The sequence below is a fragment of the Falco cherrug genome, chromosome 7, assembly GCF_023634085.1.
Source record: "Falco cherrug isolate bFalChe1 chromosome 7, bFalChe1.pri, whole genome shotgun sequence".
In the NCBI taxonomy this organism is placed as follows: domain Eukaryota; kingdom Metazoa; phylum Chordata; class Aves; order Falconiformes; family Falconidae; genus Falco; species Falco cherrug.
Genome location: NC_073703.1, coordinates 60,007,232 through 60,035,122, shown reverse-complemented (window position 1 = coordinate 60,035,122; position 27,891 = coordinate 60,007,232). Strand labels below are relative to the sequence as shown.

At 37.6% G+C, this 27,891-nt stretch overlaps 1 protein-coding gene across 6 annotated transcripts in view; it reads right to left on the bottom strand.

Annotated features, from left to right (window-relative positions):
* Positions 1 to 27,891, bottom strand: part of NUBPL (NUBP iron-sulfur cluster assembly factor, mitochondrial) — a 159,222-nt gene that overhangs the window by 108,672 nt on the left and 22,659 nt on the right. For all 6 annotated transcript variants that reach the window (XR_008733128.1, XM_055715913.1, XM_055715914.1 and 3 more), the window contains exons 5-6: positions 18,862 to 18,901; positions 18,681 to 18,771 (exon numbers count right to left, since the gene is read on the bottom strand). Coding sequence is in view for 5 of the 6 variants with exons in the window: in XM_055715913.1 (XP_055571888.1) it covers positions 18,681 to 18,771; positions 18,862 to 18,901 (131 nt within the window). In the remaining variant the exon portion in view is untranslated. The remainder of the gene's footprint in view (positions 1 to 18,680; positions 18,772 to 18,861; positions 18,902 to 27,891) is intronic.

Below are 27,891 nucleotides of genomic sequence, written 5' to 3'. Positions count from 1 at the left end.
AGTAAGTGACCCTGTAACAACAAAAAGAAATTCCAACATGAACTTTCTGAGTTGTCCTATGAGTAATAATTTTTATTAAAGTTTTAAACCTCTGAAAGCAGAAGTTAATAATGGAATCTTAAGCACATGGTGAATCTCATGGTAAAACTCATTGCTAGGCAACAGGAAAAAAAACCCTGTTAAGCCACAGCACAATTAAATTATAAAGCTTTAATTCATGGTACCGAAACCATGATATTTCATATATTTTCTTCAAATTCATGGATTGAAAAAAAAAAGAAATTATCGGTCTTTATCAAATGACTCGTGCTCCATTATAATACCTACAAATCTTAGCACAGAGAAATGGAGAAGCTCTAACATCCCAGCAGTAATGGAGAGAATGTGTTGCTGCTGTGCAGAGGAGTAGGAGGAAGACAGGCTTTTGTCACACCCATTCAGAAAAGGCAACAGTAAAGCTGTCTAGGTGTGCAAGCGTTGAATGTATGCGAGAACTACTCTCCACACACACCTCTCTGAGTTATGCCACTGCTGGGGTGATGAACTGGTGGAAGTCAGATGGCAAATTAGACTGGGAAACTGCTCCTCTTAGAGCTAACCTTAGTTTTAATTTTGGATGTAGTCGGATAGTTATCCTCACAATTTTATTCTCTTCTTTTTCGTTTGTAATTCAGGATGAGAATAGAGAGCTGCACCATAATAGCATAGCTATAAACACTGAAAAGAACTGAGCTAGTGGTTTTGCCCAGTACTGAGCAGTGTCCTCTAGACATATGGATTTGCTCAGACTTAGGCTGGGGAACTCTGCACCTTGTCTTATTTCTCTCTATACACTTCCTCTTATTCTTTTCTATTCTGCAAGAAATAGATGAACACTGCGGAGTTCCGTTGCTTCTCCATTACTCTCCCTAAGGAATACAGAAGCAGTATGACAGTCTTTTTATTAAATTATTGAATGTGATTTGGAAAGTATAACAATTTGTTAGAGAAGTGTATACATTGTTTGATGGGAGAAGAAATTACATGTCTGTTACTAAATTTCAGCAAAGGGGGGGTAAAGACATTTCTAATTAAATTTAGATCTGGAACATATAATCAGAGGAGTGGCTTTCTGAAATCTACTATTGCCATTCGCTCAACATTATTAAAATGGGACGTATAATCAGGCTGTGATATAACACACCAATTTGAATGCAAATCCTGTTTATATGCAACAATCTACCAAATCAGGACCATTAGCCCTCATGTTCTCAATCAGTTCTGAGAAGTGTGTCTGTATGCAAATGCGGCTGCATACAAGTAAATGAGCTCAGATTAACAGCACATTACAGTAAATTAGTTCCCTCTGCAAGCAATAAGCAGACAGCAGTTACTAAAGCCTGCCTTGTAGCATCTGAAATCTGTCAGCACCTTTGCACGCACAGAACTTTGGCCCTCTAACATATACAGTGTACAAAACATTTCAAACCACAGATATGTAATTGCACTTTCCTTAAGTACAGCATTCATCTTTTTTAAAAAGGTTTAACTTGACATTTATTGTTAAGCAATGTAATTAAGTGCCACGTGCTTCTGTGTGTTTTCCCTTGCTCACAAACACCACAAAGGCTTCTATGTAAATTAGTTTAAATCAATCACTCTGTTTATGTGACAATTCATAATCAAAATACCAGATATGCATTTTGAGTAAGGGTTCCAAACAGCAAGTTAAACCTGAGGTAGAGCATAGAGATATAGACGGCGTTTCTGCTGAGGAATGAAGCCTAAGCATCCTGTGTGCATGAGGCAGACATGACAAAATATTAGCATTGAAGAGGGACTTCTCCTTGTCGTTTTGAAGTAATCCTGGTGTTTGGTAACTAACAGAAGACATTCTTTATTTATTCTTATTAAGACGAATACATGCAGAGTTTCAATCAAGCAGCACTGCAGGTGCAGACTTGGCAGCAGCCAGCCGAATTCTGAATACCAGTATCAGAAAAGTACCAAGAGCTACATTGCAGACAGCTTAAGGTCTATTCCTGCCAGATCCCCCTCCTCCTAACTACTATTTTGTGTAAATAAATGATTTAAAACAGGCAAACAGCTGAACAAAACAAAAGTAAGAAATGCTATTGTGAAATGAGTACATATATGTATATTACCATTCACATATACTTAGATCTGTTGATGCAAGATAAAACAGGTATTTAAAAATATTTCCTGGAAAAATTACTTAGAAGATTGTTTAAACATACATAGACATCGGGAACAAATAAGTAGTTTCATGATATAAGAAAAGAGCTAATTTAGGAACAGTATAATGAAACTAGACATTTTTAATTAAAAAATATTTTTATTTATTTTCACAAATATTTTCATGAAGAAAGGAGACATTCCCCAGACGTAAACCAGAACATTTCTAGTCCCTACAGAAACTTTCCCTCTGGTAGTAAAATAACTACCTAAACCATAGCAGGATATTCCATAGTGCTTAATACAACTTGACACTTTCTGAACAAAGACGGCTGCCCCTTTGACTTGTCCTCTGATGCTTAACCGATCTCAAAAGCCTTGCAATCTAACACCGTGAAAAACAGATGCATCGCAACAGTTCAAACTCCCTCTAAGGTATTTCTGAGCAGTCTGTTCTGCCACAGTTGAAGTGAAGCATAAGAACAGTTCGTTCCAAAGATTTCCATAAAGAGAAGGAAATTCTCTTATTCTTTCTCAATAAAGACTAAGAGTAACTTTCAGAAATAAATGCCTAGGAAAAAAGCCAGAGTCCCATTCAATTCAACCAAAACAGAAACTGGCTACTTCCTCCCTGATGGCTTTTAATAATGTTAAGAACTGAAGGCAAGTTTAGTAGCCTGAAGTTTCTACCACCTTCATTCATATAACCTACAAAACTAAACTACTCCCAGAAGACGACAATAAAGAGGCTATTCTCTACAGGGTGTTTCAAGAGATGGTTTCATGAGGAAAGGCACTCACACCAGGCTCCTACTCGCCTTCAGAAAGCCCAGTCAACATCACATCAGCCTGAAGCAAAGATGGCACACAGCTGTGAGGCAACGTGGCATGTCCACAAGAGTCTGGGGACAGTCTCCAGGGATGACTGAAAAGGAATAATTATGTGTATTCCCAACCCAACTGATGGAGACAGTATGAGCACTACCAGGTATAAAAGACTCTTCCACTAGCTTCAAGTTGTCACTACAAAGCATTTTTGTGAGCCAAGGTTCCCCCTTCTCAGGGATTCAGAGGACTTATTCTCCAAAAGATGACAGTTTGAGAAGCAAACTTCTATTATGCAGTCAGTCTTCAGACTGATTGTTTACCTGCTGCTCTCTACCCTTGATCCACAAACATTCTGTACTACATAATTTGCAGAAACTTTTCTTCAGAAATACACTGTATTTTTTCTCTTGTTCTGTGATACAGAACTGTCTGTAGTTCAGCTGTGGAATAATGACATCTGAAAAAGAAACAGAACAAGGCACATTTCTATTCCTATGTCTTTCAGCAACAAAATTAAGCACCAAAGTAATATAAAAGTAAAGATAACAGAAGAAAGTGGGCTAGCATCACATCGTCCAATTAAACTAATCACCAGGTTGATGCAGCTCTGTTAAGCACATCATCTAAACCACAAATTTTCTTTGAGCTTTTCCTATTAATACACAAAAGCAAAAGCACTGTTTAGCTATCAAATCCCAAGCCAACAACACATTTTTAAGGCAGTATTATCAGGACCCAAATTAAGTTCATAGAATTTATACATGCTGTCTGATTCAGCTTTTCCCTAGAATAATAACAGAAGGAACTATTACTAGTGTTGGCAACTAACATCAAGAGGGAGAAGCTTATTAAGTCCATTCCCCATATGCATTTTAGCCTATATTTCTGTAATGATATAAAAAGATGATATACAGTTTAAGACTGAATGCTTAAGCTATGCAATGGAAAGCAATGTTCCTAATTTCCCTTCACACTTTATTTAACTTCCTTAAGCTTCAGTTCATATTCTGGTACAATAAGAAAACTAATACATTCCTTACTGAGGTACCAACAGACTAATACTGGCACCATTTCATGCATATCACTGTGACATAAGCACTTCAACTAAAAATCATTAGATTAAAAAGGTCAGAAAATTCTGTTTAAGTACAACATGTAACATTTTTTGGTACAGAAAAGGGAACTTCTACAGAGGCCAGTCTAAGGCCTTCAGAAAAAGGATTACATAAGAAAATAACGCGATTAATGTTATTCAAGTCACTTAAAATCCTGTTGAAGAAAACCCTCCAATATTACCATAAATTGTGCAATATAAAAACTGGAATAGAATCAATTTGATGTAGATCACTGAACTGAGCCAAAAGATAGCAAATCTCCACACAGGACTTGGGGTTTTTTGCCTGGTGTGATGTTATCAGATCCCAGAGCAAGAAGCCTTGAGGTGAAACATTAATTTTCAATAATAAAATGTTATTTTATTTTTTTAATAACTTTTTTCCACAAATGTGGACAAAAACACATCCTCCAAACTTTTCGTACTTAAAATTCACAAGCATCTCCTCCCCAGTCAGTGAATACAAAATAGTCCACCTTTGCTAATGAAACCAGCACTGCAGCATCTGCGTGAATTCTTCAGAGCACAACAATCAATACTCTCAACAAGAAGCCGCAACAAGGCTGGACAAAATACAGAACCTTTCAATTCCACAGGAAGATTCAAGAGGATGAAAGAGTGTGAAAAAGGAATGTAAGTGAGAGCACATGCAAGAGTGAGCAAAGCAGGTCTCTGACTGGCTGGGATTCTTGACCATAGGACTTCGACTGCGAAGTTGGTATACGTTATCTGTTAACAGAACTGCCTTTAGGTTAGAAAGAAGCAAGAACAGCATATAGGTTGTCCTTACGAAGAATGGAATGCAGAAAATGCATTAAAGACACAGACAATGTAAAAATGAAAATAAATACAAATTCAAAATTGTACACATTCTGCAGTGGCACACATTACATTCCTACAATTTAATGATGCGCTGAATTACTGTCTAATTCCTAAAGAAGTAGAGCATTTGCTGTGAATCAGACAACAGATAATCTGTGAAACCATCGCATATAGATTGCCAAAATAATTGCTGTGCCCACAGATTCATGCTTTTGCATTCAGCAGTGCCTTCAGTTATGAATCTGCAACAATAAATTAGAAGTGTTACTTGTATTCTAAACCTAATTAAAATAATTATTGAAGGTGCTGATACTATGAGTTTCAGGGACATCCAGTGATTACGGCCAAGTGAGGGACAGTCTTTATATTTTCATTTGCTTCCTGGTTTTTTATTTAGCTCCAATTCTTACTTAATGGGTTTTACAGAGAAAAAAAAAAAGACTTGTTTGCATCTAGCAGAAAATGTATCAAAACGAGCACCCACTTCAGTCGCATAACAGAAGAGCTGTATTCCAAAGACATCATCCTACTGGGAGAACATATTCCTTCTCTTAAAAGATACTGTGGATGGAGCAAAACACTGTAAGAGGAGAAACGACTACCGCAGCATCATAAATAGTACAGAAAAGTGGGGGATGGTTTTTGCTGGGGGGTGAGGGCACTAAGAAAAAAATCACTAATCTCGGGTACCTTAAGCACGACTACTTTATGTTTGTGTCAATCACTTGGTATGTGGGAAATAATAATTTTCTACAAAGAGCACTGGTACAAAACATGCTGCTATTCTTGGATATCTGCAGCTATTTTCTGGGCGCAAAAGAGATATGGGAGGACGGTGTGAGTGAAGGATCAGTCTGTCAGCTTCCAACAATGAGAATGCAAGTTGGATTACTGAAAAAATCTCTGCATAATCAGTGTAACATTAATTTAATATTAATTTTTAAAACTGTTTATAGTTATAGTCATAATTTATTTACTAAGTAAAATTAGTACATATAATGCTAAACAATGTACTTGGGAGTGGAGAGGCTCCACTTTTGTTTTGATCAAAAAGATGCAAAACAAAAAAAGCTGAAAAATGAAAAAAAAACATCCACATGCATAAAAAAGCAGCTTTGAGGAGCTCCACCTATGCATTCAGAAGTGATCCTAAAAATTCTCCCAAGGATGTTGACTACTCAGGAAGACAAATACCAAAATCTTCATTGAGTACCAAGTTTCAAGCAGAAGCTCATTTGGGATCCATTAATCACACACACACTTGTGAGAAAGGAGCAAGTCTTAGAAGCCCAGTCTAGCAGGCTTGCTCTCAATGTACCTGCCAGTGATAACACTGAATCCAACAGAAAGCTGGGCACCTCAGAACAAAAAATCCAAAACTAAATAAATAAATAAATAAAACCCCACACCACCACGACCCAAAAAAAAGCAACCCAAACCACAAAACCAAACACCAAAGCCTGTAGTTCTGCTGTTATAATTACAGCTGTTTAATATCATAATTAGACATAAACCTATATATGAATCGGAAGGCGTATCAATTTCTCAGGCAGATGGCATTTACCTGGGCCACTGCATGACAAAGAATGCAAAAGCCAATGAAGCAACCGGGGCCTTATATAAGGCCAGTAGCTGAGGTATTCACCTGGAAAGCTAAAATTTTGGATTAACAAAGTTTCCTGGATAGTTTTCCCCCTTCAGACATCTAACCCGGCCCCAGGAACCACGCACCCCTAGCTGTAAGGCAGAAGGTTTCAGCTGCTGTGTGTGATTGCAGGGCACTCCCCTGGGTAGCAGGAAATACAGGCTTAAATGCTAAACTGAGAAAGTAACTGAACTTGCAGCTCCCATGCCCTGGCTGAATGGTTATGGAAATTTCCCAGACTGTTACTATGAAGAGAGAATAAGCCTGTCAAGTTAAACTGAAAAAAGGGTCTTGGCACCTAACTGAAGATACTTGATTTTGCCTCTAAATATCTGCTACACAGAGCTGTGTGATACAGCCTACAATTAGGTGCTGAAATCCAGGACAGAGAAAGTGAGACACATCCCATAGGCTTTTCCTAATAGCTCTCTTGCTCAGCATCTTCAGAATTGTTAATTTTCAGCCAGTTAACCTATCGTCTTTGACTTACACTATTTATTTTCACTTATTCCATACCAAGCTCTAAACTTTGGCGCTCTAAGATACTGCTAAAGCACTGCCCAAGGGTATGAAGGTACTTCCAGGAAGGCAAAGTAACTTCCCAGTACCACTGGGAATGACAAGTGATGTATTCCCACCAACACAGGTACACAGCGGCTCTGGCCCAGGCTTTGGTTTAACTTTCCATTCCTGCAGGCACTGCATCTACCTTTTAGGCACGGCAGTGTTCAGCACAGCAATACCCATGTCCCTTTTGCATCTGACCTACAGCAGCTAGAAAGAAAGAACAGATGCCCTTATTAGTGGAGAAGAATAAAGTAGAAGAGTGGCATTAGGCATCTACCGGTTTTTGAACAGTCTCATGTAAATAATGGAATCTTCATTTAGAAAATAGAACAAATTGTGCCTTCTCTTTTCCTCGTTCCTCTACCACTAGTATTTCTGTTTAGGAAACACTTAAGAACATGTTTAAATCACCACCTCTTTCCAAGAATTAAGCTGGATGCCATTTGGGCACAAAGTTCTGAACTTTGTTGCAGAGAAACCTTAAACCTCTACAGAGTTTCCTTTAAAAGTTCAAGGGGAAAAAAGAAGACCAAAAAAAAAAAAAGGGGGGGGGGGGGGGGGGGGAGGGGCACAAGACAACGGAAAACAAAAATAGTTAATTCTAGCCCCAGCACAGCCATTTTGAGACACCATGAGCTCTCTGCCATTTCTTCTTGTCTACTCAACAAAACCAGCAAAAAAGAGTTACATGTTTTGAGCTTGTTTTGTTGCATTGCAAGGAGGGCAGACACATGCATACCTGTGTAATCCGTGCAGGAGATGAGACTACTGGAAGCAGAGCAAAGAAAACACTCTCTCAGCCTGTTCCCACAGCAGCAGTAGCTGCACAGTCATAACCATGACAGCTGAGGAACCAGGCCAGGAAATGTTTGCTGTAAATACATTCTCACTATGTTGTTAGGCTTTTTTTTTTTCTTTTGCCTTTTTTTTTTTAATCCTCAAAGACAGTTAAAATACATTTACTGCAAATGCTTCCAGCTCAGCAGTAAGTTTTTGGCTAACGTTTTTTTTTTCCTTCTGGCTTTCCTAATACTTCTTTCTATGACTGTCAATTCCTTTCAGAAATCATAATCCCTTTTCATATCAGCTGCTAACGTAAGCCAATAAAGCAACAGGGATCCATATAGATCCTGCTTCCTTCATTAAGGGAAGAAAGGCAACAGAACAGGTTTTGTAGCTTCAGCTGGAAACAAAAAGAATCAAGCCCATTATTTGTTCAGTCATACCCACCCCAAAATGTACAGGAACACTCAAGTCAAAGGGTGACAGAAGGAATACTCTAATTGCATAGGGAGTTAAACTGGGGGGCAGAGTGGCAGAAAGTAGGAGCTTTCTGTCATCTCCCACACTTTTGGCAGCCGTACCTCTCTGAATCTATGTTTAGCTTCTAATCTCCAGGAAGTAAAAAATCATTTCCCTTAAATATGTACATGCTGATTGGGACTGGTTACAGCAGTTCCCTCTGGACAGACAGGACCTTTCCAGGTGATTATTAGCATTTGAGTGAATTGTGATTATACAAATGCCTGTAACAGGCTTTTCTAAACATCAACGTGACAAGAAAAGCATGGTGTAGAAATTACTGTCAAGATTTCCACTGATTCCAGGGGGCTCTGGATGAGTAGAAATTAGTTTATTTGTACCTTAGTCTCAGACAAATAAATTTAATAAAAAGTATAAGTATTTTTTAAAACAAATTCTTTTATAAGGTATGAGTGGGTCATCTGCTTATCTTGCCCTTGAAACCGTTTCCTTAATTTCTGCGGTAAAATGAGGGATGCCACTTCACCTTCCTTGCTTTAAAAGAACGCCCATTAAAGATTTAAGACAAAAAAATTTCAAGTATTCAGAGTTGTTTACTATCTGTCAGCTGTAGATGCAGTCTTAGTGGCCTATCAAAGTGCAGTCTTAGCACTGCAAAGTTTGGCCCTGTTTGAGTTTGTTCCTCTTTTCAAAATATCTCAATAGCAGATCTTGACCTTTCTAAATGGAACAAATATCAATGATCTTATGTGTACAGATGAAATGTCTGGATCTCTTCATTTTCATACTTTGGACCACAAAAATAGAAAAGCATCCAAACTTCCTAAAGATGCAACTGCTCTTACTGTTCTGAAGAACTGTGCTGTCTCGCTGGAACAATCTGTATGCTCGTCTCAGGCTAAGATAACTCAAAACAGAAAAATAAAACAGAAGAAATATTTTCTTAATTGCTGAAATACTAGCAAATTTTTCACTGTAGTGATACCTGGTGAGAGTGCTGCATTTTAGAGTTATGCATTGCAAATTATAAACACATCTTTATAGTTCACAATATAAACACAGCTTTGTTTAGCTCTATGAAATGTGAACTGTAAATATCCTGCTACAGACTATCTGCCTCAATTCCTCAATTACTTGCAGACTGGATAAATACATTAATATTGTAAAACACAAGTCAGTTTTTAAATTAGGAAAAATTCTCAAATGGAAGATGTTGCCAAAACACAAAATATAGAAAGAGTAAAACAATATTAATCTGCATTTAGCATACACATTTTAGGTACTTCTACTCTGCTGACAAATAACCAGTATGCACAGACTCTTAAATGTGTATCCAAAGGCAAAAACATGATAAAATTATGAAAAAAATACTAAGAACTATTCATGTTTCTGAGCACCTTTGCTACAATTTCCCATTGCAGCATCTCACTCTTTTCCCATCTTGAAAATTTACTGCCATAATGCAAGTTAAATGCCTTCAATGGTATCTCTTAGAAAGAGTGCCCTTTCTAAACCAAGAAGCATTAAAAATAAAGTCCACACTCAAAAAAAAAAATCATCTTCACTACAGTGCTTTTTCTTTACTTGCTCTTTACATTTACAATAAGAAAAATCATCATCACTGACTCACTATTACTATTCTGGAGAGCCTTTCAATTTATTCAAAATATAGCTAAAAAAAAAAAATAAAAATCAGAGCCATCAACTTGTTATTGTCATCTTCCTCCTGACCCAGTATGTGTCATTCTCTGCTAAATCCCATTTCATTGCTCCCTCTCATCCACCAATACACTCTTGCACTGATTCTACACTGATGAGACTGGTTTTTGCCCACGCTAGTAACAATTTCATCTTTGAGCAAGCTCCAATGACATTTACCATGTAGGTGATGAAACGCAGCAAAATTGGAACTTTACACCAATTTCTTTAAGCCATGGACATGAAGGGTAAGAAGTTTTTGCTGCCCTTAAAATCCAAGGCTTGCAGCTATTCTCCTAAAACAGTGCCAAAGGCAAATCCAGGAGGACAAAGTAACTCCTCAGATACTACCACTGGGAATGACAAGTGATGAATTCCCACTGACCCAGGTACACAGTGGCTCCGGCCTGGGCTTTTCTTTGATTTTCCATTCCTGCAGGCATTGCATCTACCTTTTAGGCACTGCAGTGTTCAGCACAGCAATACCCACGTCCCTTTTGCATCTAACCTACAGCAGCTAGACAGAACGAACACGCTCCTTTATTAGTGGAAAAGAATAGAAGAGTGGCATTAGGTTTCTACTGTAGTCTGTATTTAAATGATTTTTTTTTAAATAAGTATTTCTTATTTGCTAAGTCTTAGCAAATAAGGAATATTTATTTACATGAAAAAAACCCACTTAAAAACATGCTAGCCTTCAAATCCATGTTTCCAGAGTCCATTCCTGAACTCATTACAGCTTGCCTTTCTCCTAAAAAAATCTGGACATAAAAGACCTATTCTACACATGTGGCTTCTTTGTCAAGATGTCTTTTGCTGCCATCTTTGAATTTTTCTTGTATCCAGTTTAGACTATAAAATAATCAAGGCCGACAACAGCAGCAAGATTTTTTTAAAATTAAAATTTTAAAATTAAAAAAAGAACAAACAACCTAGGGTTCACAGAGGGCAGCCAGATGCCTTACATTGTGTCTCATAAAGGACTGCACCCTAGGCAGCAAACTACTAAAGCTAAAGCAAAAAACTACCATAAGCCTCCAGTACAACCTCCTTTACGGCACTGGTATTCAATTCTAAGATGCCTGAGAACACGTTAACGCACACAGGCCTAGAATACTCATTTTTAAACCTCTTCCAGATCAAGGTACTCCTGTGAAAACAAGGGGTATGACAGGAAATACATATATTGGTATTTCCCTTTTGGGTTTTTTTTTTTCTTAGCTCATCTTAAGGATGCTCATTCAAGAGAGAAGGATTATTTGAGTTCAGCTTTTATGTCTCTGCCTACATGGACCTGATCTGCACCTCTGAAGTCTAAAGAGACTGGCCAAATGATTGGAAATGCTACTAGGGAAAGGATACTCTCAGTCATTATGTTGACACTTCCTAATTTGATTGCAAGGCTTAATTCTATATTCATTTGAGCAAGAGAGATGAGCTACCATGACTGTCCAGCTTAGTGATTGGGGCACTCAGAGAGACACCTCAGCATTTCAGGTTAGGTTTTCACTGTGTGCTCTCACCAGTGATCTCTGTGAAAGGCAGAACCGTTTTCTCCTCTGAGCTGTAGGCTTTTTGGAGTTACATACAGACAAACAGGCAGTGGAATATCAATTTTAGAATTAACCCAGATTCACAGAACAACTTAGGTCTGAAGGGACCTCAAGATGTTATCTGTCTGGTCCATCTTGCTGCTCAAAGCAGACCAACTTAGAGCAGGTTACTCAAAGTCTTGCCCAGCTCAGTTCCGAGTATCTACCAAAGGAGAGATTCTACAATCTCTCTGGGCAACCTGTTCTAATGTGTGATTGTTTTCACTGTAAAAAAAAACAACCAAAACTACCCCCTCACATTACTTACTATATATTGCAACTTGCACTCATTACTTCTTGTTGCTATCATCCTGCACATCCAGGAAGCATCTACTTTCACCTTCTCTGTACATAACTATGTAATCTCCCTTTAATCTTAACCAAAAAAACCACACAAAAACAACTAACCCAGGTCTCTGTCTCTCTTCACGTATTACATGTATCACCCTCTATATCACCTCGATGGCTCATTGCTGGAGAATACTTATGCAAGGCAGCACGTAGCATCAGAATATTTTGCAGATATATGCACAATTGCTCAAGACATTTAGGTTCTGATGAGTATCAGTTGTGGTGAATGCCAGTGATACATTTACATTGATCTTAGGCATTCTTAACAGATTTGGTATCATTCACACACACGCGCTTTGGAAACAAAATACACTGTGCTTGATAAAAAGAAAAGTAATCAATTTATTTCATAAACATGAAAAAGTATGAAAGGAAGATGTATTTCTGTGCACCTCTCAAGTGATAACTCACTACAGTGCTGAACACTGCATAAACACAGAATGAAATTTCCATGGTCCCAAAAAAGTGAGGCAAAAGACAGTATCTGGACACAAGCCAAAGAACGACTCTCAGTAAACCATACTAATCAATCAGGCAGACAGCTCAGCATGTAGTACCTAACTACCTTACTGACAATGTTCTTGTCATGTATCACTTCCAAATCAAATACAGATCATTCCTTCTAATTTGGAACGGTTTCCCCTAGTTTCTCTATTGTTCTGTTTGTAAGAAATCTTTATACACACAGGCAAACAAGCCTGTACGAAACTGAAAATTTCTATGCCAAAGAATTTATGAGATTTAACACAGCATGTTATAAACACACACGATAAATGACATCAGACAGCTATCTACAGACACCATATACAGAACATTCTGCTGCACGGAACATGCACAGTAAAAAAGTCAATGGCAGCATGGTAGCTATTTTACAAGGTATAAATACATTTGGTCTCAACACCTTATTTATTTTTCTGGCCTTCGTAAGTGCAGCATTAACATATACCTAAAATAAATGACATTTAAAGAAAAATTGTCCCCACATATGCAACGTCTCCGACTTAAATGGTGGAAAGGAGAATACCAGTAACTACATACACACTTCTCAAACAGTAGCAACTGCACATAATAGTTTGCTAACTAATGTATGTCAAACAAAAACAGTATTGAACATCTATAACCTCCTCTATAGAGATGGGCCGCTTCAGGCATGATCAAAAACCCACAACAATATAGCCTCCATAGTCTTTGATCTCCAAGAATTAAACACTGATGCCAAGCTAATCTAATCCCAAATCTTTAAACATGAATTTTTACTGTTCAATCCACTCCACTGTTGCTTTTATGGCAGCTTTTTCACAGAGGCTCTTGAAATATCCCAGACCCCACAACCCACAGTCTATTCAATATTTTCAAGACAATTTATCCATCTGCATCTTCGCTATTCCCAGTATCATATGATACTCTTACAGCTACTTATGTATGATAACTAAGCATCAGAGAATTATGTTACAAAAAAGGTTTGAGCACATATATGTATCTTCACACATACATACTCTAACATATAAATACAACCACGATTACCTCTAGCAAGTGCTGGTCTCAAAGCAGTTCTCTTAGTAGAGAACAGCTTCAGAAGGAAGGCAGCACACAAAATCTCCATGTCTAAGCAAACTTCCAAAATTACATACAATTATAATAACTGCATAAACTTAAGTTAAACTTTTTTTTTAAAGGACAAGACAGCATCTTCAGACTACAGCCCTATTCAGCTTTGGGTTGAACTAATAAATATTTCGATCACTGTTCTGCTGAATTTATGGTTTTCAACATGAATCTACAGGGCATAAAGCCTGTCCAAGCTAAGTACAAGGCCCCATTTTCTTTTGCTTAGGTGCAACTGCTCTGCGTTGGAAGTTTTATATAATTTGCTTTCTGCTAATTTCCCTATATTCTTTCCTTTCCAATTATATCCCTCCCAGAGGAACTTTTATAAAAAGTATGTATTGAAAGAAAATTAAAATAAACCAAAACAGAGGCACTAAATCGGTGCTAAAAGAAGCAGCAAAAAAAGAGATGAAGGAATTACAGTTACATAATAGGAAGAGTATTTTAGGGACACATTAGAATTGAACTACTCCACGAAAAGCTTCATAGTCTTTCTGGGAAAATGTGTTCATCCGTATCAGGTACATCTGAGGAACCTTTACAGGTCACAATACACATAACAGCACTGAGGCTCTACATTATAGCCATAGTTACCAAGGATGCTGCCAATGCACAAAATGTTCTTGGTACTCTAGAGCAGTACAAGAAATACAAGAGTCTTGCCATGTAAGATCTGACTAGTCTGCAAAAACGTAGGTTAAAAAGTCATGTCAGGGTAAGAAATCCTCTGAAGGATGTTAATCAACCCAAGGTCCTTGCCTTGAGAAGAGAGCACATTTTTTGGCTAGTTCCAAGGGGACTGCCTGCACTTAACAGAATTGCTGACATCTATAATCCATGTTGTGTAGGTAATGCTTGCTTCTAATACAAATTTAGCTTTTGATATGACAAGATACAAGTAGAACACTACATACTGAAATATGCACTTGTATTTTACCTGTAATCACATTTTTTTATTTGATTTTCTTCTAATAGAAAAGCTGACTTGTCTGCTGTATATTATTTTTTTTTTCCTTCTCTGCTGGTATTTCAGCTTGATAACGCATGTAGAATAAGATAGAGAGTTCAAAGAAACCAACACTTAGTACCCTTTGTATTGATTACTACCTAAACAAGAAATCCCCTCCATTTGTATTGCTGCTATGACTATAGTAGCTATTAAATTGGCAGCCAGCACAGAGCCACTTCCTTTCCTCCAACCTTTCGGCAGAACAATTACCACAATATGCTCCAGGACGTACAGCAGCCAGTCATGCCATTCCTGGATCAGTTCAGGATTGTGTCTGCATCCTTCTAATTGCTCTTTTGAACTGCCAAGACTTCCTCAGACAGAAATGAGAATGGTGCTAGAAAACTTTCCATACAGAGAGTATGGGACAGTGGTGATGACCATTTCAGCCCTTGTTGCAAAAGCAATGTAAATCAATGAACAAGTTTTGCTTGCATTTTTTAATTTAAATAATCTTTATATTTCTAAGGTTCTTAGCTGTCTACTTGCTACTTCCTTCAACAGAACTTTTCAGACATATTATTGTTTAAATACAGGCTTCAGGTAACAAAAAAAATTCGTATCACTGAAAAAAAATCAGTGAAAACTGAATAGAAAAAGCCTAGTGCTACAGATGACACTGGAGAACTACCAGAATTTCCTTATCTGAGTTTTAATGCACTCTTCAGAGAAATTACCTATCTTTTAAAAAAATCAAGTAAACAAAGAAATACTCTCTTCTATCCCACATACAGGCAAGCAAGATGCAAAGGAAGGCAATTCAAAGGAAGGTGCAAGATTCAAAGCAGAGGTGGAAGAATTTTTACATGAAGGTAACTGTGGCAGGGAAATGGAAGAGTCAAAATCCACGTAAGAGAAAAAGGTCATCCTGCAGAGTAAATGGGCCTACAGTACATCTAATTATGTGAATGAAGAAGTCCCTTCTCAGCCACAACAAAATTTTAGGTAATTTCAAGGCATATAAACTAGGGAGATATTTAACTGAAAGCGTTAAGAATGTGTTTATGGAATCAAATGTTCCGTTAGTGTTTGTCATTTACTTTCACTACAGGTGAAAAATCATTTCCTTATATATTCCTTATTCTTTCAATAACTTCATATCACCCCTTTTCTATTGAGCAATACTTTTATCAAAAGTAGGACACATTATAGAATCCATATGCTACATATTTTATGTACCAATTTGACAGACGTACATTAATATATATGTAGTACAGTATACTAAACTGTTAACTGCTTTGTATTATAAGACAGATTTCCTTTAAACTCTGTTTAAGGAAAATGATATGATGTGATCCAGAAAACCATCCTTGCTCACGAGATACAAACTACCAGAGAAACACCAAGTAGTAATACTGGTCTTCTGTATTGTTGCCTATTTTGTACCAGTGTGGCAACACGCAAGAGCAAAGGTATTTTCTCATTATATATGTGGTATCTATAGATATGTGGCAAAAGGAGAGGCTGGATTTAAAGGGTGGTGTTTTATCTGAGAAGTGATGTACATCCTGGCCATATGCAAGTAGAGGTGAAGAGCGAAACTGTGCTGAAAAGCCATCCATCCACTGAAGTAAAACCAGACAAGAAATATACGTATATTACAGCGTGAGGCTGCATGCATGAAGTATATAAGAAAGCACATAATGTATATATTTAACAAATGCATTTTTCAAAGTAAGAATTTCAGAAATCTCAGTAAAGCTGCACATCTAAAGGGAAGCATTTAAATACTTATTACAGGCACAGACCAACTATGAGTTAACAAGTTAATGAGCTAACAAGTCTCCATCAATGAATTTGGAAACTAGGCCCTTCAATGCTTTATTGGAGTATCTGAAGCACGGTAAGCTCTGGAAAACGTATTTGTTCACATGGAAAAAACCAAACAAGCATTCAAAGTTATTTACAGAGGGAAGCCATAGTCTTGATGTTTTTTAAAACAAACAAAAAAGTCCTCCACCATCTAACAATAAACACCGTTATAAATACCACCAGGTTTTTTAATGCATAAGTCTGGGAACCTCTACATTTTCTATCTGGCTGACTTAATTATTTTAAGAACTTAATATTTTATCAGCTTGTCTGAACGCACACAAGGTCTTTACACTTATACTACAAATCTAGATTAAGGAGCCAATTTAAATGGTTTATATATAGCTATAGAAGTAAAGCAGCTATTTCTTAAGAACACTAGTTCAGAAAGTTAAATACAAGCAGAATTATTTTACTCTTGCAAGCAACTTTATCCTGTCAAACAAAAGGTAATAGCTATGACCAGTAAGAACAGACAAAGAGAAAACATGGTCAAATTTCAACTATTTCTAACATACAATGTTAGTATCTTTAAAAACATCACCACACGCTGTGGTCCTCTCCTGTTTAGGTGTCCAAGACTATAACACTATTGGTTCTACCGTTAACCCCTTCCTGAGTGACTAGTAACTACATCAGAAGGGAGATGACAGTTTGTAAAAGCAACATAGCGAATGTTAGTCTGGAAAAATTATTAGTTACTGTCTAGAAGCCACCTATACATCAGATAGAACCTGCTGGTTCTCCCTGTGATCTGTGTGCTCCTTCCTTTGCAGGAGGAGATGCAAACAACTTTTTCCAGCACAGATTTAAGACTATCCTTGTCATCATACAGAAACAAAATGCTTGTGGGGAGAAGAAATTTAGCCTTAAAGCCTTCCTCTTTCAGAATTCAGGTTCCACTGTCAGGGAAATCACTGATGCCCCAAGCATTAATGGACTCTGTCTCGTTCCTACAGTATAATCAGCCAGCATGTAACTGCTTTGTCAGTTGCTAGGGAGCAATGAGCTCATTACACAGCATCATCCATACCCTCCACAAGGACGCTGGCACATGCTTCCCATCTGGGGATACTACTGATTGAAGTAACAGCACTGTTGAGTGCCTGCCAGTCTTCAGTCTCCCAGGGTGGAATATGCCAATACAGCAGGTGCTAACTTCAGTTCTACCTTCGAGGTTTTAGACTCTAGTCTTTGTGAACCTGGCCAACACAATGCAACACACAAAGAGGTCAGAACAGCCTTTCACAGCTATTGGCATGGATAGTCCTTATTTTTAAAGGCCAAATCTCAGAAAATATGTTCTTCCTGAAATTCTGGAAGACGCATGGCTTTTCTGACTAGGGCAATGAGTGCCACTATTCTAAAAACTGTGTTAGAGAAGAATTCTGTAAAACTGGAAAAAGGCTGGGGGGAATTTAAAAAAAAAAAAAAGTATCTTCTTTTCAGTCATTAAGGGAGCACAAGATTTGGAGGCATTTACAGAAGACATACATAAGCCTAGTGATCTCCAAGCAGTACACATTAAATCCCTGGAATAGATGTCAGCTGTGAACAACTGGGTCACTTCAAAGTCTAAACATGTAACCTTAATGCATTTTTTCAGCTGTTTGTCTCATTAGCACTTCACAGATCTATTCACAGTAAGAGAAAAAAAAAGACCTGCCAAGAAATAAAAAAGCCACCCTGCCTCCATATGCCAGGAAATTTATTAACTAACAATCTATCTGCATTACATAGAGATGGTATCTAATGATTTTCATGTACCTGTCATATGTCAAACGTCACCCAGGAATTCTTAGTGCTGGCAAATTAACAAGCACATAAGGGAACACAGCTGTAGATATGCATAGATACCTATACATGTAAATCCTTTGGCAACTGCCAAATGTTCCTTTTTTTTTTTTTTTTTTATAATTGCATAAACATAAAAAGTAATGAGAAGGAAGGCAAATGGGGGTGATTCACTCACCAAATGCATAGAACAGCAGATCTATTTGAAGGGGATCGGTAAACACAAAAAGTGTTAACTTTCTCTCTTACCTGAAGCTAAGATTAAATTCTTCAGAATTTAAGATGACCAAGATACAGTATTTCTTGCATATGAAATAGTGTCATGGACACTCACATATCAGTTAAATGCATTTTTTAAATAACCAGTTACTTTGAAACACAAATATGTACCCAAGTCCTTACCTGTCTCAACAATTTCTCAACAGCTGACATGACCATGAGCCCTCTCCACACAACCGGGGCAGTCTCTTCTACCAAGAAACCCATAGACATACTGAAACAAAAAAGCAAAAACTTAAGCTTTCCAGCGCAATATCAAATATATCTGTAAGGAAGCTTGATTTAAATTAAAACATATGCTCACCATGCGATTCCATAGTTCTTAAGGGGCCTCATTAGATTTTCTAAAACAGAAGGAAACAAGGGTTTTTTTGGTGGGGGGGAGTCAGTTTGGGGTTTTGTTTTTTGGGGTTTTATAAAGAAATAAGCTTACACAATTTTTTCCCTTTTAAAAGTAGTTTTCCTCCCCGTGTTAAAAGCATTTGTCTATTTTTCTCCCTCATCCCTTCAATACATATATACATTTTTCTATTCTACCCAAGAACCTGGCCCTACATTTTCTTGCATTTTTACTGTGGGAAAAGTTGCAAAAATGTAACGATGTGTGTGCCCATAATGTCACTTTGTGCTGCCGAAACCCACTTCATCTATTCATATGAAACTCCCATGCTACGAGGGATAAATCCCCTGTTGGGCAGCCTTCTATTTCTGCAATACTTCAGTAAATGCAGTCATTTATATCAGAACAAAATCAAAATCCTACAACATGATGGGATTTAATTTTTTTTTTTAAATTATGCTATTCACCTATCTCACAAATCAGAGGATCGCTCCCATCAACACACCAGTGTTTTGGGGAATTCTTCTCCTTTTATTGTGTGCTTTGAAACCTACAGAAAAGGTACCAAATAAAGCCACCCCTAAACTAAGTGTTATTAACAGCTCCAGGTAAGAAGTCATGGATTTTTTCAGACTGGCAAAAGTCTGCAGGACAGGACTTCTAAAATTTCTGTAGGAACAAAAGATGCTTATTTGAACACTGCAGAGGTAATATCCTCATCATGCTCCATATTCCTATGCCTTCCAGTGTCAAGAAAAAAACAGAGGGGAGGGGAGAGAACAATATAATTGTTCTGCTGGCAAAGGGAAAAACAAGCAGAAAGTAAAAAAAAAAAAAAAAAAAAAAGTACATTCAAAACAAAACCTCCCAAAAGCCAAAAACTCCCCTTAATAGTCTCTGCCATCTACATCCACGCCTTATCTCAAGATGGCGCACACACACACATGAAAGAGCAAAATTAATTTTATTTGGTCTAGCTGGTTTATTTTAAGAGCATGCACTGGCAGGAACAAGCAAAAAATAGAATACTTTAAGCAATAAAAAAAATATATTTTAATACATATTTTGACAGAAACCTTTGATGCACCCAAAGTAAAATATGTACAGACAGTAAAATAAAAGCAATATAAATACAATGCAGTGTGTTCAAAGCTGAACTCCAAATTCAGACAAAACAACACCCAAGAGCGTACAAATTGAACTGCTAAATTCTATACATGAAAGCTTTCAAGCAATCAAGTAAGTGGGCATTCAAGCCATGTAATTTTCTAGAAATATGGCTGAAAATAAATTGGATGCTTTGGTTTACAACTCAAAAAGAACAATATAGGAAGCTAAACAAATCACATGACAATTACATTCAGGAACGTGTATGGAACTGCACATGGGCTTGGACTGGTGCGCTGCACCCACATTAATTCAACATTTCTCTACTTCTGCTCATGCTACAGTGTATGGTCAGGGCTTATTTTAGTGGCATTATACTGTATAACCACACTTCTAGGAATCACAGTCTTACTTTTTCTCCTGCAGAGCAATAGTTTTGTTTTGAAGGGGTTGATGACATTTGAACTTCAGCCTAGAGCCATCTCTAGACACTGCTTTGGTGTCCTTGTAAAGAATACACGTACCGCCACATGCTGTAATATTGTTAGAAGTCTTGAGAAAAATGACTACCTATCTACCTAGGAGATGTTTTATAAAAAAGAAACATGCTGTTGCAGGTCCTTCTTCTCCTGTATCACTGCCGATTCGAGGTCTACTTCATTTTTACCATGAAATAGGAATGATTTTAAGAGAAAGGAAAAAAAAAAAAGAAAGAAAGAAAGAAAGAAAGAAAACAAAAAGGGGAGGCTAATCCCTGAGCACACAAGTACATGAGAACCAGGAACTGGAAGGTAAAAAGAATGGAAAAGATGCATTTATTCTGAGAAAGCTCACCAAATTCTATTCATGCCGCTTCTCAGTTCAATCTCAGTGTAGTCAAACATCCAGAGGCTAAGATCTCAACAGCCACCACCTGTATACAGTTTTGTATGTACAAAGCCCAGGTAGACGTACTAATTGCACAGAACAGATACACCTTCAGAGATCTCCCTCTCCTTCACCTCAGTGGGCAGAATAGGAGAGTTGCTCTCAGTACACAAGTAGTGACCTACAGAACAGCCAAATGGGGGTGTCTGGTGTTAAAACATGTACACCGTTTATTTTCAATGGGAGAGTTTCACGTCATGAAAACTGGATCTTACTTTCTTTGGTTAACAACAGAGACTACAAACTGCTCCGAGCAGCAAGATTTAATCAAGTTTATACAATGCACGAGAACAATGCACAACCTGCTGTACATTTGGGCTATAATATTCTGCATATTCTCAAAGTCATACAAAATACTGCAGAGCACCCCACTGTCTCCTACTGCTAAAAAGCATTCTTAAGACTATCTCAAATCTAAAGTGTTTCAGTGAGCTCCAGTAATCACCCTTGTCTCATCAAAAGCAACAGGCATTCCTCCCCCTTTGCCCTGGGTCTCATGAAGATTTTCTAAAACATAACATGTAAAGAAGATTTAGCTTAATGAGATCTCAGTAACATCTCTAATTCCCATTGCTTTCAGAGTAAACCCTTTCTTCTCTGTTACCAGATGCCTACCATACAGCTCCAAAAATTCAACACACAACAAAACAAGTTTCTTAAAATCACAACACACAGCAATATTATGCCACCTGTGCAGAGATCAATAAAGCATCCTTGTTTACAACTTTTCAGTAAGCTTGATTGTCCTAAATAAAAGGGTGCTGTTTTTTCTCTGAATATATAAAATGGGATCAATAACATCAACAGAGTACCAATGAAATGTCAATAAAATGCCTCTTCTGGTAGGATGCAAGTAGGGCACTGGAAAAAGACAGACATACAAATTCATGACAGCATTACAGCACATTGCTGATAAAGTTCTAGGACTGGTCTGAAGGCTGCGTTGTTAGTCATGTGGGGAAGAATGATGTTGAAGGCATTAGGATAGAATTTCTGTATTTTGTAATTTTTTTTTAATTTTTTCTGCAGAAAAAAAAAAAAAAAAAAAAAAATCAAGCCCTGCAGACTATCCTGCCAAGGACTCCATCCTTCTTCTCTCGAAAGCCCGACATAGCCATTCCTTGGTGGCCATAGGTTAGTGCAGCACAGAAAGTACGTACAGAGCTATATATATATGTCATTTTAACTGGGATAGAGCAAAGTTTCTTCATAGTAGCTTGCATGGTGCTATGCTTTGGATATGCAATGAAAACAGTGATGACAACACAGAGGTATTTAAGTTATTACTGGGGTGAGAAGGAGAAAAGCTTTTGATAGTGTGCAAGCATCACCCACCTCACTAGTGAGTGGGCTGGAGGTGCACAAGAAGTTGGGAGTGGACAGAGCCAGGGACAGCTGGCCCCAACTGACCAAAGGGGTATATCCCATAGCATATGATGTCATGCTCAGCATATAAAGCTGGGGGAAGAAGGAAGGGGAGGACATTCAGAGTTATGGTGTTCATCTTCCCCAGTAACCCTTACACATGACGGAGTGCTTTCCAAGAGATGGCTGAACGCCTGCCGGCCAATGGGAAGTACTGAATTAATTTGTTTTGCTTTGTTTGCAGGCACAGCTTTTGCTTTCCCTGTTCATCTGTCTTTATCTCATCCCCTAAGTTTTTGCACTTTCAACCTTCCAATTCCCTCCCCATCCCTAGAGTGGGGAGTGAGCAAGCAGCTGCATGGCTGGTGGTCAGTCGCCTGCCAGGGTTAAGACACAAGGCCACATTTCAATCCTTGGCTTGGTTTTCAGAAGAGGTCTGCTGACTAATACATTAGAGCAAGCAAAGACTTAAGATTCAGTCTTGTCTCATTAGATAAATAAAGATCATTATTCCAGAAGACTGTGATGTTATACTACACCTCCTTAGGAGAAGGCATCATGCTGTTTAAAAAAAGCAAAAGGTAGCACATAATTATTAAATGTGAGCATAGTGGATCATGCAACACCCTAGCAAATCTATTTTGAGCTCACCAAGTGAGTGAGAACTAATGCAGAGGAGCTGCTCAGACTTTTCAAGTGTCTGAAATAAGGGGGAGGTTGGGAGTTTCTACCATTTCAAAGAAATAAAAAATATCCATACATAAGATGAGAACACTAGAAGCTCACATTTTCCTCCCTGTTAAAGATTTCCTATTGCACTCAGCTATTTTTGGAACTTGCCACTATAATGGAAGATCAGAGACTTCCTAGAATGGTAACTAATTACTTAAGGTTTGTCTTCAATAAAACTTAATAGGGGAACTCACCTGTCTATCCTAACTGGATTTTGGTCATCAAGCGGGGAAGTGGCACTTTTAAGTTGTTCTGAGTCAGGACATCAATAGCTAAATCTATTAGAAAGTAGTACAATTGTACAATTTTCCAGTTAAAAGCACCTTACTGATCTTGGCATGCAGATTTACAAATGTTTCTGAAGACACTACCAATGCAGCAGGGTTTGCCAGCAGACACCACTGCAAGTTCCAGGCTATGCTCTGAATGCATCCGTTTCCTGACTCTTTATTTTTTATACAAATCCCATTTCCATAACACCCATGCACCCAAACCGAACATTTTTACCTAACAACATGCTTCTGTGGTGGGGAATTATTCTCTCATGTTACAGATGAGGCCATCAAGACCTGGACTGTGAAACTTGCTTTAGGTTATTCAAGAACCCTGTGGATTTGGAGACACAGCATAGGTCTCCAAATCCACAGAGTTCTTGAATAACCTTGGGCAAGTTTCACAGTCCAGGTCTTGATGGCCCCACTTACACCACCTCCAATGTTGGAAAGCATGTAATGCACAACCAGTAAACATCTGCACAACCGACAAACATCTAGAAGATCTAAAAAGTTTAGGTGCATTACTGAAGTTAGGTATTTTCCCTTGAAACTCCCAATTTTCAAAAGCAAACTGAGGCACAACGTACAACAGAAAAAGCTGTAGAAAGTTACACTACGTATTGTCTGCAACACCTAAGTCTCCAAATAACATTTTAGCATCTCTCATTTAAAAGCGTTAAAGCAGCAGCTTTAAAAGTAGATTTCAAAATAACTTGTTAAGTTTAAGTATTCCTTGAACTTTCACAGTATGCTATTTAAATAAAACCCATACTGTAACTCCTCTGCATACATTTACCAAAATTCAAGTGAGTTGCTATTTATTCATAGTTTATACAAAACCTAAAGGTTCTGCTGCTGTTTGCATAGCTCATCATTAGTTGATGTTTTAATGACAAATTGTTATTTTCTACCTACTCACATCTCAGTGATATCTCCCTGCCTGAAACACAGGTGACATATGGCGAAACAAAACACGCAGTTACCATGCTAGTCAGAGAGAGACACTGCCGAACAGTCTGTGGATTCCAGTACAAGATTATCTAAGACAAACTCAATTAATGTGTCATACACACAGAAAAGCTAAAACAGATTTTCAGTATGGTCACTTGTAAAATCTCAAAAACTTCTGCATCACCTAGTTTTTAATTGTGCACAATTTCATGCTGCAGTGACTACAGAATACTCTATCACAATCTTAAATTAGGACTCCAACTTACACAGCACCTTCCGTTAATCACAGTAAACACTAATTCTCAAATGGCTGTCACTATGTAGAAGTATAAGGAACTTATTTGCTGTTTATTTTGAAAGTCACCTCCCAAGATAAACATTCTGTAACGGGAGGATACAGGCTCCCCTGAAGGACGTAAAGGCTTCAGACTACATAGGGTTTCCAACAACAGGAGGGAGAAAGGACAAAGGAAGGGGGCAAAGGACAGAGGAAGGAAGGAAGGAAGGAAGGGGGAAAATGACAGTAAGAGTAAGAAAAAGGTTGGTCTTTACTTGCGTAAACATAGACACCTCCTGCCACTCCGGACACCTTAGGAAGCTGAGGTTTGTACAGGGCTGGCAGATTTAACAGAGGACATGAGGGAGAGCCATAGGGGCAGCTAGATGCCAGACACCACACCCCAACATGCTTAAAGCAGTACTAGTTTCCTAAGCAAAGGCAAGTGAATTCCATGCACAACGCAGTTAAGAAAGGAAGAGAAATACAGCAGAGGCAAGGGGGACAAACAGCAACAGGGCCCCAGGGTATCCCACAATAAAACACAACTTATGTCAGAGGGGAAAGGATGCTGTCACCAAAAGAAGGTTAGTCTGAGTCACAAATTTTAAATCATTGTTTTAACTGCTTATGCCAGAAGCCCAGAATATGCTATGGCAAGTGACAGACTAATTGAGACTACAAGCTTGATTTCACAATGTGCTAGAAGTTTATTTGCAGGATTGCCCCAGAAATACTGCAATTTATATTTTAAGGTTGAAGAACTCCACACAGGAAAGGCTGTCATATCCCATTACATCCCACACTAACAGTGTTATCTAACCACAAACACATCACAAATACTTAAACCAAAGCAAACTAGCAATGAGACTCAAAGAGCATTATTCAATGCTTACTGTAAGAAACAAATGCATAAAGAAATGCAGCTTTTCCCCAGAAGATTAGCTTCTAATATTTAGTCAGTCTAGCAATCCCATTACCTGAGTAGATTTTCCACTTTCTTTCCTCCTGATACACTGCAGAGGAAACAAACCACTCTGAAAGTTTTTTCATTAACGGAACTGTTTTGCAGATATGACTTCATCAGTCCTACCTAAAACCAAAAGAACTAATTGCTTGCTGGAAGACTATACTTGTACCAGACTTGCTTTTGAAGTAAACAGCACAATGATTTAGTTATATCTTTGTTACATTTTAAAGCACTGATGACTTGTTAGGATTAGCATAGTAACACAGGACTAGTTCTAAGTATCTTGCCATTACCTTCCATCACAGATGTCTTCCCTACAATTGCTGAAATAACCAACATTTTGAAAAGCCTTCAAATTCCCACGGAGCCAAAAAAGTTTACTTATAGTGGACCAAAAGCTTTATTAGACTAATTTGGGTGGGTTCTTTTAGTTCATTATACCCACAAGGAATAAAATTGACTAACACAACGTTCAGTTCAAGGTTCCTGACACACAAAACCTCTAGGAAGGGTCATGTTATCTGAAGCACTGACCTGCTTCTGTGAGTGGGGGACTCCCCAGGTCAGTCACATAACAGTGTGACAGAAAACAGTAAAGCAGAACAGGGAGATGCAGGAACCCAAGGGGCAGACATTCCCTCTGCATTACTTTCAAGACCTAACTTCAAAAAACTTCCCAGTTAACTAGGGACCGTCATTGCTTTCAAAGCAAAACTATGGAACTCAGTACATTTGATTCAGCCTTTTTAGGTTCAATACTACAATCAAGACCTGAAAAAATAAAATGTAGGTGAAAAGACATGGAATAAAAATCTGTTCAAAGGTTTATCTGGCATTTGGGGGGAAAAAAGTACACCTGGACACTGATGATATAGATTACAGTAAACTTGTTGATTCTCCACTTTAATATATGCAGGAACACTTTTTTTAAAAAAAATATTCCCTTTTGCATTTCACATGAATCCCCACACACATCGTTCTGTGATTTTATTCTAATTTCACCACTTGTAAAGTTAAAGTCTATGTACTTCACAAGATTATGAACATCAACTAACGCAAAGGCAACAGATGCTAGCTCTAAACTGTCACTTTTAGCCTCTGGTCACTATAGGGAAAGGATTAGAATACAATTAAATTGAAATTAAGTTTTAAAAGGATAAAAATATGTTTCTATTATGTATTCTGCTTCATTTCTTTATTCTGAAAAGCCACTCCATTGTACTGTAGAGAAGGAGGAGGGAAGAGGAAAAATACAGCAAGAAACCCACTGAGAAAAAAACAAAGTGAAATTGCAAAGTACAAATATTGAGAAAATTCAGAATCAGTTACAGTCCTTTAATTTTACTTCTAGAAGAGGAGGGAAACATTTATTCCTCTGAAATAGGCAAAAAAGGTAAATGTGTTCAGTGTACAAACAAAAGAATGAATCATTTCGTTTGTTTATGTACAATTAAACACATATCTATCACATTACTATAATAAAACTATTCTGCAATTTAATTCCAATTTGTATAAAAGTTGACGAGACAAACCATCTGTATCTCTAAGAGTAAACTTTATAATGTAATGAATATTTGCTAGCCATAATCCATATTAAAACATTTATTATTACTGCACTGCAGGATTAACAACATGAAAAGTAACACACTTCCACTTTCAAGTACTTGAAATGTATTTTTGCAGGTTATAGTGTTTCAGTAATTCATACTGCAAGAGCATTTAGTAAAGTTTGGCTTGTCATTTATCCAGAAAAGACTGCTCTCGGTAAGAGGCTTTAATTACTACACTACCTTTCTCACACTTTTTTGCCTTACTTTTTTCGTAGTTTTAAGTATGAATTCAAGTACAATGAAGAATAAATTTTTAATAAATTAACTGTCAAGAGGTTTTTTTTATTTTTTTAAACAGCAGCTAATAACTGCATGCCTATAAATAATTCCTTGCAGAGCTGAGTATTCTCCACCTCCTTTCCCTTCCAAGTAAAGGTCAATTTTTTCCACAAGTGTACTCAACACTAGCTGAATTAATCCAGTTTGAGGTTAATTGTTACAGGCGTGAGGGCAATAGTCAAGGTCCAGAATAAAATACTTAACAGTTGAGCATCTTCTGATTTTCAACTACCTCATCACATATGAAAGAGCCTCCAAAATATAAACCACAACTAATTGCAACATTCTGAATTATTACTTTATAATATATATAATTAATATATATAATATATATTAGCATATATAAAACACAAGGGACTACTCGATTTCAGCCATGCAGATAAACTGGGATAAGACATCACCAAACACAAAACACGGGGTTTCAGTTTGGACTTCTTTCAAAATACAATCAGTAAAGCATATTATTAGACTATACACAATCTAAAAATCACTTGTTCAAAA